Below are 14,995 nucleotides of genomic sequence, written 5' to 3' on the forward strand. Positions count from 1 at the left end.
CCATGATTGTAAACTATAAATTTACTATCTAGTAATTGCTGACTCTATTACTCCAACTCTGAGCGAACTCTCTGCTCCTCACCACAGGGCGTCTCGTGTGCTGCGCTAATCACTCCGCCCAAGTAGCTGTGCTCCTACGCCTAGTGAGAATATAGTTCCCAGTATTTATACGATTAAAAATGGTCTCTGTCTCATATAGCCTTGTTATTTGTACACGCTGTGACTATACAGATCACAACATGTAAATAGGAAAATGTTTGCATTATTTTGTCACTTATTGGGATTAGTATGCTACCTTATCCATTTACATCCAGTCTTTGTGCTAAGCTAGGCTAGCGGTGGGTGCGTCAAATAACACTTACAGAACGCACAGAAATGAAAAAGGTATGTATGGACTTATCTAACTCTGGGGGATACTGTGAATAAGCTAAAGTCCCAAAAAGTCGGAGTGTTCCTTTAATGAGTGTGAATTTTAATGAAATATGGCACATGCTGACCAGGGGCCTCATGTACAAAGACTTGCGTTGAATTCATACTAAAACATTGCGTACGGACAAAGCTGTAAATGTGCGTACGCACAAAAAAACCCAGATGTATGAATCTCTGCGTACGAAGGATCCCACGCATATTCTCTTCGTACATCCCAGTTAACGTAAAATTGAGCGCACATGCACGAGCACAATGCCCCACCCTGTCTCCTCCCTTAATTAAATTAATTTAAATATGGTAATGAGTCCACTTTGGCAAAAGAAAGCAGTAAGAAAATGGCGGCAAGAAACGAAACTTTACAGAAAGTGAATTGGAGGTGCTATCGGAGGTAGAAACGAACTGTGGTGTCTCAACTGTGGTACAGTTGAGACATCCATTTTTAATGATGTAAAGGTAACTAACCATTCATTGTAAATATAAAAAATAAAGACAAATAAAGAAAATAACAATTGGGCAACATTTTTGTTTATTCCTCCATTTATATTCATTCATTTTTTTTTAAATTAGCACTGGTTAAAATGTATAAAGCAGGAACAAGATATGTAACAATATTTATTAATAATACACAGTTTAAATATCACAAATATCAAATTCTATTTTCATTTGCGTCCTATGCTGGCTAATTACGACGTTTAACCTGTTATCATAACACTGAACAACTAAACAGTGTGTTTCCTAATAGAACTCTATCGGAACTCTATACTAGATATGGGTCTCAACTATCCCCCGCTGGCCACCTCGCACATTTCTCTAAATTTTGCAATTACCTTGCATGATACAATACCATGAAATATGGCAGCTTTTAGGGCACAGAATAACGTTTGTGGTGATACCAGTTACGTTTAACAGTCACATAAGGATAATAAGCTATTCATTGTGGAGAGTGCATGGTGAAGTGAACGTCATATCTTAGGAAAAAAAAAAAACTTTTCCCGATATCTTTGGATCGGAGATGCGTCCGTTGTTCAAATTTCCCACGATCAAAGAGGACACTAATATGCACGTGCACAGCAAAAAATCATAACTTGTGCTTATTGTCAACTGTACACATGTCTCAACTGTACACCGTCCACCCTAAATGACCTTAAAAAGAAATGGTCTGATATAAAGGTGGACATTAAACCAAAGCTGTCATTGACATAGACTAAGGGTTGTATCAGTTTGCATGCTTTTATATGTTCTTACTTAATTGCATAATTGATAGAAAATATTTCCATAAGGCTTATGTGACAATATATGTCAATTATTTTATAAATTGCAAATTTATAGCAATGCTTAGACTTGTAGAACAATTCGTTATGTAATGTTTGCAACTTCACTTCATTGCCTGTAAGAGTCGCCAACGGACAAAAACAATGAGAAATGTACGTACGCCAGACATGAAATTGGCGTGGAGGAACGCACATTCTCGCGTTAATTTCACTGTTAGTACATACGACCGTGAGCGTGAAAGCTGGCGTACGCAAAGTTTTTGTGCGTACGCAAGATTGATACATGAGGCCCCAGGATGTTGAAAACATACGAAACTCATTGTTTCAGTAGTCCAGTGCTAGTTTAGTGGTTAAACATTGACTGTTTGTTCTCCTGATATGTAGAATATTTTTTCTCAATGGATATTTCGTTAAAATAAGCTCAATACTATTAAAACAGACTTTTTCATGAAGCACTAAAAATGTCCACCGTAGCAAAATAAATAGGAGATTTTGATTGCACAATATATGTAGACTAAACTGGAGCATTGTGGGAAATGAATTCTCCTTCCACCATGAACCATAAACTGAAATGAGTTATGAAATATAATATATATGTAAAGTTGTTACAAATTTCCACTGATTGATATGATTAAAAAATTTAATGTATTATTTAAAACAACAGGTTTCCATTTTGATTGTAGTTCTGTTGATTAAATTTGGGAATGAAAAGTCTGCATCCTGTGATGTCTCAATTCAAATTGAGGAAAGAACTGGAAATGAAAAGTCATTCTCAGTTCTGAATGGCGCAAATCCTGGTGTTTACAAACCCATCCCCGGATGACTGTGTCCCGCTCAAAGTCCTCAACGGGACGTCAGAGGTTACACACTGTTAGAGCGCACGTACTGTACGGCCTGACTGACTTTGAGTTCCACTTTCTTCTGGTTTGGGTCTGATGACATACAACTATTGTGAGTATGACATTTCTGAAAAATACTTTAATGTGAAATCATACTTTTGAAGAATTAACAAGTTCCTGAAAAAGAATTTAGACCAAGTATGAATTCAGTGGTGGTTATGAAAGTTATTTGAGATTATGTAAAGCATGTCGTTATGTAGGGTTTGGATGCATTTTAAACAAATTAATGGAGTTCCTTCGCTATCAACTCATCCATTTATTTATTTTTTATATTATTTTCTACTTTGTGTAGAAGTTTGTATAGGTATAATTTATATTTGTCTACAAAACTAATGTCCATCATTTAAATGAATCCTTTAGATCAAAAGGTTTTTAAGATCATGAAACACAAATTCAGTCCTGTAGTTATTAAAGGGAATTTTTGAAGATATTTAGATATAAGATGTATATCAAAATGTTTTATTAGTAGTGCTGTCAAATCAATTGATCACATCTAACATGAAAGTTTGCATATAGATACATTTATGTATATATACACACACGATTCTGATAGCACTAGTTATTAGTAGTAGTAGTAGGTAGTAGTTTTAATTTTTTTCACAAATGACAAATATTTGACATTTGACAACGTGAAATATACAGGGATGAAAACTACAAAAAAATGAAAATAAATAAATGAAATATTAAAATTAAATAAAGGAATATTGAATTAAATAATGATTTAAGAAAATAACTAAATAAATAAAACATCTAACAGTACAGAAATACAGTGAGAAGAAAATAATATTGTAACATAACTATATATATATACTGTATATACAGTATATATACATATATACATATAATTTATTTATAAACTTTTATGTTAGATGTGATTAATCACAATTAATCGATTTGACAGCACTATTTATTAGTAGTAGCCTAGTAGTTTTTTTTTTGTTCTTTTTTTTTTACAAATTAACTGAAAGAATATTTTTAGATATATGTGAAACTATTTTTTTCTCAATAATTTCAGCCTTTTACAGAGACTTTTATCTTCATAAAATCACAATCTCAGGATAATGCTACCACTATTTTTTAACTTGAAGACCTTCAAAAAATGATCCAAATTAATTTTAATTCAGAGATGGAAAAACTTGTAGAAGACATGCATCACTGCCTCTATAGCAGAATTTTTAAATAAATTAATAATTGTACACCAAAAGTGAGCGTCACATCATTGAATCAAATGCATTTTACACAGCTTGTTCTGATCACATACAGATGTACAGTAATTAATATCTAATATTCCTCTGCAGACATTCCAGGCCCATTCAATGGCTGAATATATATTCTACTATCTCCAGTAAGAGCAACACTCTTCATAAAATCATTGTGAATGTAGGCACTACATCAGACTAAAAGATGTTTGTCTCATGATGCAGGACGTTGCTGACCCCACTGCTGGCTCTGACTGTGCTTCTGTGTATACTGAGATACTGCTGCCAAGTCTGCAGGAAAGTCTCCGACACAGACTTAGACCTCGACCTGTCAGACAGCGACCATGTCTATGTGATTCCAAATCCCATTCACGTGAGAGAAGAGAGAGACGAGCGAGACGAGACAGACTCCCGTGAAGACTCTGAGTACACACCACCACCATACGAGCTAGTGTGTCCACCACCAACATATGCAGAGGTACATCTGTCCATCCACCCATCTGTCTGTCTGTCCATCCACCCATCTATCTGTCTGTCCATCCACCCATCTGTCTGTCTGTCCATCATCTCTCTGTCTGTCTGTCCATCATCTCTCTGTCTGCTGTCCATCATCTCTCTGTCTGTCTGTCCATCATCTCTCTGTCTGTCTGTCATCTATCCATCTATCCGACCCTCCGTTCATCCATCTGTCATCTGTCTCTCTGTTCGTCTGCCATATCTATCTGTCTGTCTGTCTGTCTGTCTGTCTATCTGTCCATCATTGTCAGTCTGTCAGTCTATCTATCTATCTATCTATCTATCTATCTATCTATCTATCTATCTATCTATCTATCTATCTATCTATCTATCTATCTATCTATCTATCTATCTATCTATCTATCTATCTATCTATCTATCTATCTATCTATCTATCTATCTATCTATCTATCTATCTATCTATCTGCCTGCCTGCCTGTCCATCATTGTATATCTATCTGTCCATCATTGTCTGTCTATCTATCTATCTATCTATCTATCTATCTATCTATCTATCTATCTATCTATCTATCTATCTATCTATCTATCTATCTATCTGTCTGTCTGTCTGTCTGTCTGTCTGTCTGTCTATCTATCTATCTATCTATCTATCTATCTATCTATCTATCTATCTATCTGCCTGTCCATCATTGTCTGTCTGTCTGTCTATCTATCTGTCTATCTGTCTGTCTGTCTATCTGTCTGTCTATCTATCTATCTATCTATCTATCTATCTATCTATCTATCTATCTATCTATCTATCTATCTATCTATCTATCTATCTATCTATCTATCTATCTATCTATCTATCTATCTATCTATCTATCTATCTATCTATCTATCTGCCTGTCCATCATTGTCTGTCTGTCTGTCTATCTATCTGTCTATCTGTCTGTCTGTCTATCTGTCTGTCTATCTATCTATCTATCTATCTATCTATCTATCTATCTATCTATCTATCTATCTATCTATCTGTCTGTCTGTCTGTCTGTCTGTCTGTCTGTCTGTCTGTCTGTCTGTCTGTCTGTCTGTCTGTCTGTCTGTCTGTCTGTCTGTCTATCTATCTATCTATCTATCTATCTATCCACCTGCCCACCCGCCAGAAAAGAAAACAGCTGAACTGGTCTTAGCTGGTCTCCCAGTCTGTTGGCTGGTTTAAGCCCTTTTCAGCAGGTTAGATATGGACACTAGCTTGAACCAGCTATGAGCAGCTTAGGACAGCTTTGGCTGGTTCTATCCACAGAATGTAAATCTCTATGTTGAAATGCTATTTTTTAAACTTAATATCATGTTTTGTTTTACAGGCCAGCTTTAAATTCAATATTTCTGATGTTCGAGTGGCTCCAGACTCAGAGATGGAGGCGTCCTACGTGCCTCCCCCACCATACAGCCCACCTCTAAATATGCCATCACAATCATCCAGCCATCAACAATAGACTGGGTGTGTGAGTTAGAATAACTTAATAACTAATAGCACTATTATATTTTATCTTTACATATCTGTAAATGTGTTTGTGAAAGTTCATACCAAGAAGACAAAGTCTGACATATGATTACTCAACAAACCCAAAGAAGGAGCTTTATAGTTTATACGTCATAGATAATTCTTATCTTAAGAAATAACGTTTACTGCTTTTGTGAACCATGGCTTGGCATGGCTGAAGTTTAACCATATTCTGATGTAACTATGCAAATCTTGTATAACTGGGATAAATTGAAATAGAATACATATTAGAAATGCATTTCCATTTGTTTTTTTACAGGACCCATTTCTCACTTTTTCTTCACGCAGTTCTCCTAACCAACTTTAATCTTGACTCAGCAGTTAATTTCACATTCAAAATGCTCTAAAACACTACATACATGTCTCAAACCAACACTAGCAAAGGTTTTCAACCAACAAACACACTTTGTCACTCATAAAACAATGATGTCAAAACAATAACAACAGGCAGCACAAAATTATTCCTAACATCTAATTGTTTTGATAGTTTGTGTAAAGAGTTTTGAAGAAGTGACTTAAGTATTGAGAAATGGGTCCTAGTGAGGTTTATATTAATTATATTACATACATTATATTAAATACATATTATTGAGAGATTTCATTAAAGACAAAAGCAGGTATTATTCAGGTACAATTCAGCTTCATTTTATCCTTATCAGGATAGATTATTTATTCCAGGACGAAACATGCTGTGCTTACTCCTAATTAATTATTGTTCTGTTTTAATCATTATCTTGAATGTCTGACTGCATAAAATACCCATACTGTTCAACTTGAAGTGTTAATCAGCTATATATAATACTACCTCGTGAAGTGAGATAAGATGAGAGGAGATGCATTGTGGGTAAGGATGCTGCATATTAGCTCCACTGAATATTTTGAGATGTGTTTTGAAGAATCATCGGTAAGACAGGGTCAGCTCAATGCTCCCTGCTTTCCCATGTGAATGTACAGCTGCTTTTCAATAAAACATTGAAGTTTCTGTGGAGATTGTGTATGACTTTGTACACAAGTACATGAAAACTGTAGTCTGTTATAAAAAGCTTAAATATGGTTTTAACAAATTTTTAACTGCCGTTTTAAATAAACGTTATTTTGAACAAGTAAACCACAATCACACACGCCTGCTTAGCTTGAGCCTGTCTAAATACATTAGACTGTTTTTATATACAGCAAGTTATCAGTAATATAGGGAAGGCAATTTCAGAGAGGATAGCTCTCCATTGTTTTTCAATGTAGGCCTAAACACAAACTAAATGGATGTCTTTAACCATTGCGCTCGCATCTTTCGCAGTGTCTCGCACATGACACGGCATTCTAAAAACGCGGCTCTAGACCTTGTGCTTTTTTTAGTTCCACCGACCAGCTTCTTGCGTTTCTTACAGCAAGCACACGTTGGCCCTGTCCCAAATGGCACACTTCATGTGCACTTTCGGCCTTTTGGACTTACAATGGCTGCCATGTGCCGTGTGCGTTAACTCCATGAGACCCTAGTAGGGTGTCCCACTTGTCATTATAGGTTTCAGAACGGTGCTTGGCCTTTGCGGTTGATTTGTGCCCTCGATGCGCACTTTTTGCCAAGCCCGCACTAAAGCAAGCTCCGCAGCAGACTTCTTTCCAACAGTCAAAGTGGTGTTACATTACAAAAGACTCGTAGGAAGACCGTGAGTGTTTAGGGTGCCATTTGGGACATAAGTCTCCAAAGGCATGTCTCCTCCAAAACACATGAACGCGCACAGCAGAGTCTGCAAAGTACGGTGACCGGGAGGGGACATGTTCGGTTCACTTAGGGCAGGGATCAGCAACTCCGGTCCTGGAGGGCCACTGTCCTGCAGAGTTTAGCTTCAGCCCTGATAAAAACTCACCTGCCTGTATCTATCTAGTAATCCTGAAAACACTGATTGCCTTGTTCAGGTGTGTTTAATTAGGGTTGGAGCTAAACTCTGCAGGACAGTGGCCCTCCAGGACCGGAGTTGCTGATCCCTGACTTAGGGTGTATTCACTTTGTTGTTCGTTTCGATTGGTCAGTACCTAAAAAAGAAAAAAAAGTATCCTGGTCCACTTAGCGTTCAGATTGGCATTTTTTAATCGCCAAACCTAAAGGCAAAAGGATGCGTTCACAACCTGATTTGTCGGCTTAAATAAAGTATTGCCTATTTTGAGACAGAACTAAACGAACATCCAAAACAATGCTGTGTGCTGGGATAAATGCACTCGTTGTGTGCATATCCTACATATGATGGTATTTTGACTATCTGAGAACTCGTGAAGAGCTTATACAATGTGTAAAGTAGTCTAAACAGGAATCCCTCCATCACACATACAAACGCAGATCTGCTGTGAGGAGACGCTGTTCTGACGCCTGAACCGAACTGTGATGGCAACATCACGACTATGACAAGAAAAAACAGGTATGCGTGAGCATTCTGTCCTTTTTAGGGTCGCATCTTCCTGTTTTTGGTTTCCTATACATGTCTTTGTTCCATGTTATGTTCATATATCATTCGAACCGTTCATTTAGAAGTGGACAGAGACCCATCTTTTCAGCGGTCTGCTTGTTTGGTGCGCACCAGGGTACGGGTGGCAGCGTTCAAACTTATTCCACTGAACCACACTAAGAGTGTGTTTACACCTGGCATGTCTGGTTCCATTAAAACGAATCCTGGTGCGATTGCTCTGTTAGTGCGGTTCATTGACACTGGAATGACAATTCTGTTTTTTCGCAACAGCATGCCCTCAACCATATTCAGTTCTGCCCTTATTGGAAAATATTGTGGACACTTGAATTTGATCCACCTTTGCCGAAGATGAGCAATCCCCCTCTGCTGTTCAGCATCTTTAGTAGTTTCCTCCGCAAATGAGTCTTAACATCTCATCTGAGACTGGTAGAGCTGAACCACCATGGTCACATGTCCTTCTGCTATAGCTGATCTCTGAAGCTACAAGACCACAAGATCATAAATATATACGCGGACACCCTCTAGACCAGGGGAAGATATTGTTATTATTCCATTTGGGATCAAGTCAGCTCCTGAGATTTTTCATCGAGCCATGGAAACCCTTATTAAAGGCCAGAGCAGGGGTGGTGAACGTCAGTCCTGGAGAGCCACTGTCCTGCAGAGTTTTGCTCCAACCCTAATAAAAAACTCCCCTGCCTGTATCTTTCTATAACCTTGATTAGCTTGTTTAGGTGTGTTTGATTAGGGTTGAAGCAAAACTCTGCAGGGTGTGTGGAGGTTTGTAAATATTAAATACACATTGAAGGCAGGTAGGAAATTGCATCATTGCATTCAGACTGATTTTGGACCAAATACCACGATTGGATGAACATTTTTTGGTCCTGCGACTTAAACAGAAGATAGGCCAACTTTTTTTTTATATTTAGACCATCTATTAATTGATTGCTATCAGGGTGTGAAAAGAGTTTCAACTAGTATAACAAAAAGTTATTATGAAAAACATTGCTTACCCATTTAACCCTAACATAGGCCTAAAACTTTCAGAATTTTTTCAATAAAGAAAACGTGTCCCCAAAAGATAAAGTAGGCTAAGTAGTGAAATCTATAAATCGCAAATTATCTTGAAATTGTGCGCAGCTGAATTTGTTCAAATATCCGCCTTGTAAACGCCAACTAATTAATGTCATTAACATATAAAAGATTAGGCTACCAGTCAATGTCAAAATAACTTGAAAATAGGCAAGAATTGCTTAGATTTTCAAATACCTGCGATACTCCGACTCTGCCACAAGAAAAGGTGCGTAGCCTACATCTCAGAATCTGACGTGGTACCAGCACTTTTCCACGTCAAAGACTGTTTTTATGAACGTTGATGCGTACACAAAGTTCAAATCTGTGCATACACACATTTTATAAATGAGGCCACTAAAAACCTTACAGAATCACGATCAAAATACTTAATCTAAATGAGAAACCTGATTTGGCCAATTCATAAGCCTTTTTAACTAGTGAGGTCCAGCTCAGTCTGTGTTCAACAGGTTTCAGTCGGCTTACATTAGCGAGGACATTTTAGACTTCACAAGTAGGCCTATTGTCAAACCTGTACACTCATTCATGCACACAATTACGCTGTTTTGTATACTTGCTGAATCTGGTTTAATTTTTGAATTATTAAATTAATCACAATTAAATGCTTTTAAGTCACATGAATCTGTGGTTATTTAATAAAATCAATTTTAATTCAATGAATAGAAATACCAATTGTATTTAATTTCTTCATTGTGATACATATGCACAGCATTTTTGCAAACTCCAAATATTAACATATTACATTGCTACTCGCCAAATAAATAAATGGACATGAACTATTGATTTGAGTTGATATTCTTTTATTATGTGAGAAGAAAGAGTGTGTGGAGTGATACAAGAGACACAGTGAATCTAGTACATCTGTGGGAAATCACTTTCCTGGGGCAATTATATCAATAATATAGTTTATATAGCCAGTATAGTCAATTATATAGTTTTAAGTCATTATAGAAAAATATATGACTGCAGAATGCTGCGATTGATTAGTCACAGTGAAGTATTCTAGAAGTCTTGGAATGGAATAATAAAATTTGAATCTTTGAACCTTTTATAATGCACAGTCTAATCCATTTCAAATGACATATTTTGTGAAATATTTGGCTGTTGTTTTCTGAACTGAAATCGATTTTATACTAACAAATGTTACAAGAAAAGACACAAATCAGTACATGCAGGAGAATATGACAACCGTAAACACGCCAAAACACTCTTCAATTCTGCTATTAATACATCAAAACTAAACAATCCCTGCAAACCACTACGTAATCATATAGCATTGATACATCCAACATGATTCTGAATATCTTCATTGTAACGTAGGGTGCTAAAACATATTCTACAGTTTCTATACAAATATACAGCCCTACTCTAACAGGAATAACAAACATACAGCACTGTACAGAACTCCTTTAAAACAAATACAGATATACAGATCAGTTCAGGGTTTTTTTTTTTTTTTTTTACAAAATAATAAACTAGCTTTGTATTGTCATGATTTTCTGTGCAAAAATCTAAAGACCAGGCAAGTTCACATAGATTACAGCAGTTAACTAGACTCTAGCCACTGTGAGAAGAACCCAACTGGTGAATTGCTCTCAGAAGACCCAGCTGACAGGAACCCACTGGTGGTCTGTATTGAGTCTGTCTAGCGCCCTCTTGAGGCTGCGGTACGCTCCGTCAAGGTTATCGTTCACAATACTCAGGTCAAAATAGTGACTGTACGCCCTCTGGATCCTTTCGCTCTCGTCCACTGTCCGTTTAAGTTCTGAGTCCTAGAGAGACACCAATATAGTCAACACTGAGGGAACTAAGAATAACAGGTTTTTTTGTTTTTTAAATCGCTGGGACACATACTTGAGTAACTTTTTCAAAACTTCTCGCACAATTCTCTTATTGGCACAGCAGTTAATTTCACATTCAAAATGCACTAAAACACTTCATACATGCCTCAAATCAACTTATTCTTCCATAACACTAGCAAAGACTGTCATCCAACAAACAAACTTTGTCACTCGTAAAACACAGACCTAAAAAACACTAACAACAGGTTACACTACTAGACAATGTTTGCTATTGTAAAAAAAAAATTTCAAAACAAGAATGACAGTTCTCTATTGTTTATAATAATTCACTGCAGTATGTCCATGTTTACATTACAGTTCAAAATTATTCCTAAAATTATTCCAAAGTTTTTCCCTTTTGTAGCTATAGATGGTAATGAAATTGAAAGACTTGACACCTGTGTATGTATTCTAATCTAATGGTTTTGATAGCATTTGATTTTTTTAGATTTGGAATATATTTCTATATGGTATTATTTTAGAAATGTAGCAAATGACTGTCTTGTTCAGTATTGTATTATGTTAAGTTTTTAACTTAAGTTTAACCATTTTGAAAAGAGTATGTAAACGTGCAAATTGGCCTGTAGGTACATTGAGTTTTTGCGGTGGTTGAGTTTAAGTGAGAAAATAATTCATGTAATTTAAAAAAAGAAAAACGGGTCATTGCATGCATTTTGTGCCAAAGCAATGATAAATAATCCACAGTTTAGCCCACATCGACTGCTGTTATGCTGTTAAAACTTTAAAGAAAGGAATTACCGTCATCTGTTTAGTCACAACACCAGCCTCGATGGCAGATCTGTTCATGTCTTTCAGAACCTCAAAATTTGGGGCTTCAATGAACACCACGTATGGAAGAAACTCGGCTGTTCGCAGAACTTTGAGTGCCTGTAGGAGAAGAATGTATGCAATGAAAAGTATATTAAATGAGGAGATAACTGTATAAATGTAAAATATCCACACTCACTTTCACTGTAAGTGCTTTATACAATCAGCATCATGCATTAGTTGTATTTAGCTTCAGTGAACGGTCATTGTAAATAGGATATAGAACATTTCAAAGGGCACCTGCGGATTGACATCCAGAATGCAAATCTTGCCGGAGTCCACGACCTCATGTATGGAGTCGATCTTGGTGCCGTACAGGTTTGCATCGTATTCCCCGTGCTCCAGAAAACGGCCACATTTAATGTCAGCTTCCATCTCGCTGCGAGACATAAACAGGTACATCTGCCCCTCCTTCTCATCCACCTTGGGTTTGCGAGATGTGTCTGTCCACAGGGACAAAAAGGGTCAGGTTAACATTAGCAGTGCAAATCATCTGATTTATGCCAAACAGTATATTTTATTTCCTAGTATTAAGCTAATATTAAGTGTATTTTTTAGATGGTTCTGATCTGGTTGTTTGTTTTTGATAGGGTAGTGTTACTGGTAAATTATTGGTTTAATAATAATTACAAATAATAATAAAATTGTGGTCACAATTTCGTGAGCATTAAAGGTCCATTATCTACTGTCAGTAGTGTAGAACTGTATGAAGCACAGCTCACACAGAAGTAACTTTAAAACCAAGTAGCTGAACAGTAAATGTGACAGAACCTTTATTGCATCTAACATAAAGCCAACTTAAAGGGATAGTTCACCCAAAAATTAAAATTCTGTTATCAATCACTCTCAAGTCGTTCCAAACCCATTAGACTTTGATTCATCTAAGGAAATCAAATGAAGATTCTTTAATGAAATCTGAGAGATTTCTATCCCTCCATTGAAAGTCTATTCACCAGAAATTCTTATGCTTCAAAACATTCGTAAAGGGATCGTAAAATAACCAAGCGGTTTCCAATCCAAGTCTTCTGAAGAGACATGATTGCTGAAACAGATTTAATTTAGATCAGAGTTTTGGGTGAATAGACTTTCAGTGCAGGGACAGAAATCTCTCAGATTTCATTAAAAAGATCTTCATCTGTGTTCAGAAAATGAACCAAAGTCTTCTGGGTTTAGAACGACATGAGGGTGAGTAAATGACGTCAGAATTTTCATTTTAGGGTAACATCCCTTTAAAATGTCAAAAATGTTTAAAATGTATTTATGATTTATTTAATATATCAATATTGCACTATTAAATATGCACTGACAGGGTGTTGTGGTTCCATAACGATGCGGGTCCGACACCAAAATCTTATTTTTCAAGCTACGGCGTCCCACTCCCTGAGCTCCAATCAGAACCAGCGTCTTCCTGCGGAATGGAGGCACCTTGGCCACTTCCTCGTAGATCCTCAACTCATGTCTGTCGAACTCTGGAAAAGTGAAAACATCTCATCTTTTGTTTGTCTGATTTAGTCGCTATATCCATATTTATTACTTGTCAGTTCCAGTTCGGTTTTATTGAGGTTCCATGTACTGTAGTTCTCATTTTCTTTGAGCAAACAAATGCATTTCCGTTTATGAACCTGAAGCATCTTCCCTGAAATGGAACTGACTGCAAACTCATCATCAAACGATTTTAGCATGAAACAAACTTCTAGAACTGACTTCAACAACAACAAGCACAACCGAGATCAAGAGTATGACACATGCGCATCCGTTGCACTGGACAGATGGAGCAGTCGTCTTTACCAGCGTTCTTGGTGGTCAAGTACATCATCTTCTTCTTCTTCTTACCCCCCATCCCTGCACACAGAGCCCCTGCGGACATCAGCACACATCCTGGTAGTATAGACACACACAGCATGACTCCTGTCTACTGCAGGAGTCGAACACATTTAACCTCAGGCCATACTTATCAAACCTTTCAGTTCGTTCTAATGTAATAACCAAGTGCACGCAGAAAAATAGCAGAAGACAGTTTTGGAATGACATGTGGATGAATAAATAATGGCCTATTAATATAATCAACACCAGAGCATTCTGCTGTTGATCTTCCGCTACTCTCAGTTTAGTGTCGTCTCAGGCTGTTAGCAGATGATTTAAAGTCTTTACTTTTGAAGCCATGTTAGGGGCAGTCTATGGAAAGATATTATTGTCCTACTTTTTCATAATTTATGATATGTGACCCTGGACCACAAAACCAGTCACATGGGTCAATTTTTTTAAATTGAGATGTATACATGAAAGCTGAATAAATAAGCTTTCCATTGATGTATGGCTTGTTAGGATAGGACAATATTTGGTCGAGATACAACTATTTGAACATCTGGAATCTGAGGGTGCAAAAAAACGAAACATTGAGAAAATCGCCTTTAAAGTTGTCCATTTATGTTCGCAGCTGTGCTGCATTCACTCACAAAAATAAATGTTTTATACATTTACGGTAGTACATTTACAAAATATCTTCATGGAGGATGATATTTCCTTAATATCCTAATGATTTTTGGCATAAAAGAAAAATCGATAATTTTGACCCATACAATGTATTGTTGGCTATTGCCACAGATATGCGACTTGTGACTGATTTTGTGATCCAGGGTCACATATCATGAGAATATGCAGCTCATGATCAAGGAGGAAAAAAACACCTTTTATTCATAGGTCCAAACTGAGCATGTTGGTGCAGATTTTATTTATATGTAATATGAAATTCTTACAGCTTTAGCATGTATTAATAAGATCTTTATAACAGTTTTGCAGACTACGTACATAAATTGCATATAAATATCAGTTGTCACTCAATATCTTGCAAAAACGTCCTTTCTAAGATTATGCTTAAATGCTTAGTTTTATAATCAAAGCTCTGTAGTTTTAACTGTGGGGGGCAAAGCATATAATGCAACGCAAAACAATGATGATTC

At 36.6% G+C, this 14,995-nt stretch overlaps 1 protein-coding gene across 12 annotated transcripts in view; it reads right to left on the reverse strand.

Moving 5' to 3' along the window:
• Positions 1-10,151: 10,151 nt before the first annotated feature.
• The window catches only part of mpp2b (MAGUK p55 scaffold protein 2b), a 45,403-nt gene continuing 40,559 nt past the window's right edge, over positions 10,152-14,995 (reverse strand). For 7 of the 12 annotated variants that reach the window (XM_081392584.1, XM_081392578.1, XM_081392581.1 and 4 more), the window contains 5 exons: positions 13,824-13,877; positions 13,343-13,504; positions 12,276-12,478; positions 11,967-12,095; positions 10,152-11,138 (listed from right to left, as the gene is read on the reverse strand). In XM_081392584.1, the coding sequence (XP_081248710.1) occupies positions 10,962-11,138; positions 11,967-12,095; positions 12,276-12,478; positions 13,343-13,504; positions 13,824-13,877 (725 nt within the window). In that variant the 3' untranslated portion in view covers positions 10,152-10,961. Of the gene's footprint in view, positions 11,139-11,966; positions 12,096-12,275; positions 12,479-13,342; positions 13,505-13,823; positions 13,893-14,995 lie in introns of all 12 variants that reach the window. The other 5 variants (XM_081392583.1, XM_081392574.1, XM_081392579.1 and 2 more) reach the window with 1 other exon arrangement.

This window comes from Scardinius erythrophthalmus (assembly GCF_964197995.2).
Source record: "Scardinius erythrophthalmus genome assembly, chromosome: 18".
NCBI classification, from domain to species: Eukaryota; Metazoa; Chordata; class Actinopteri; order Cypriniformes; family Leuciscidae; genus Scardinius; species Scardinius erythrophthalmus.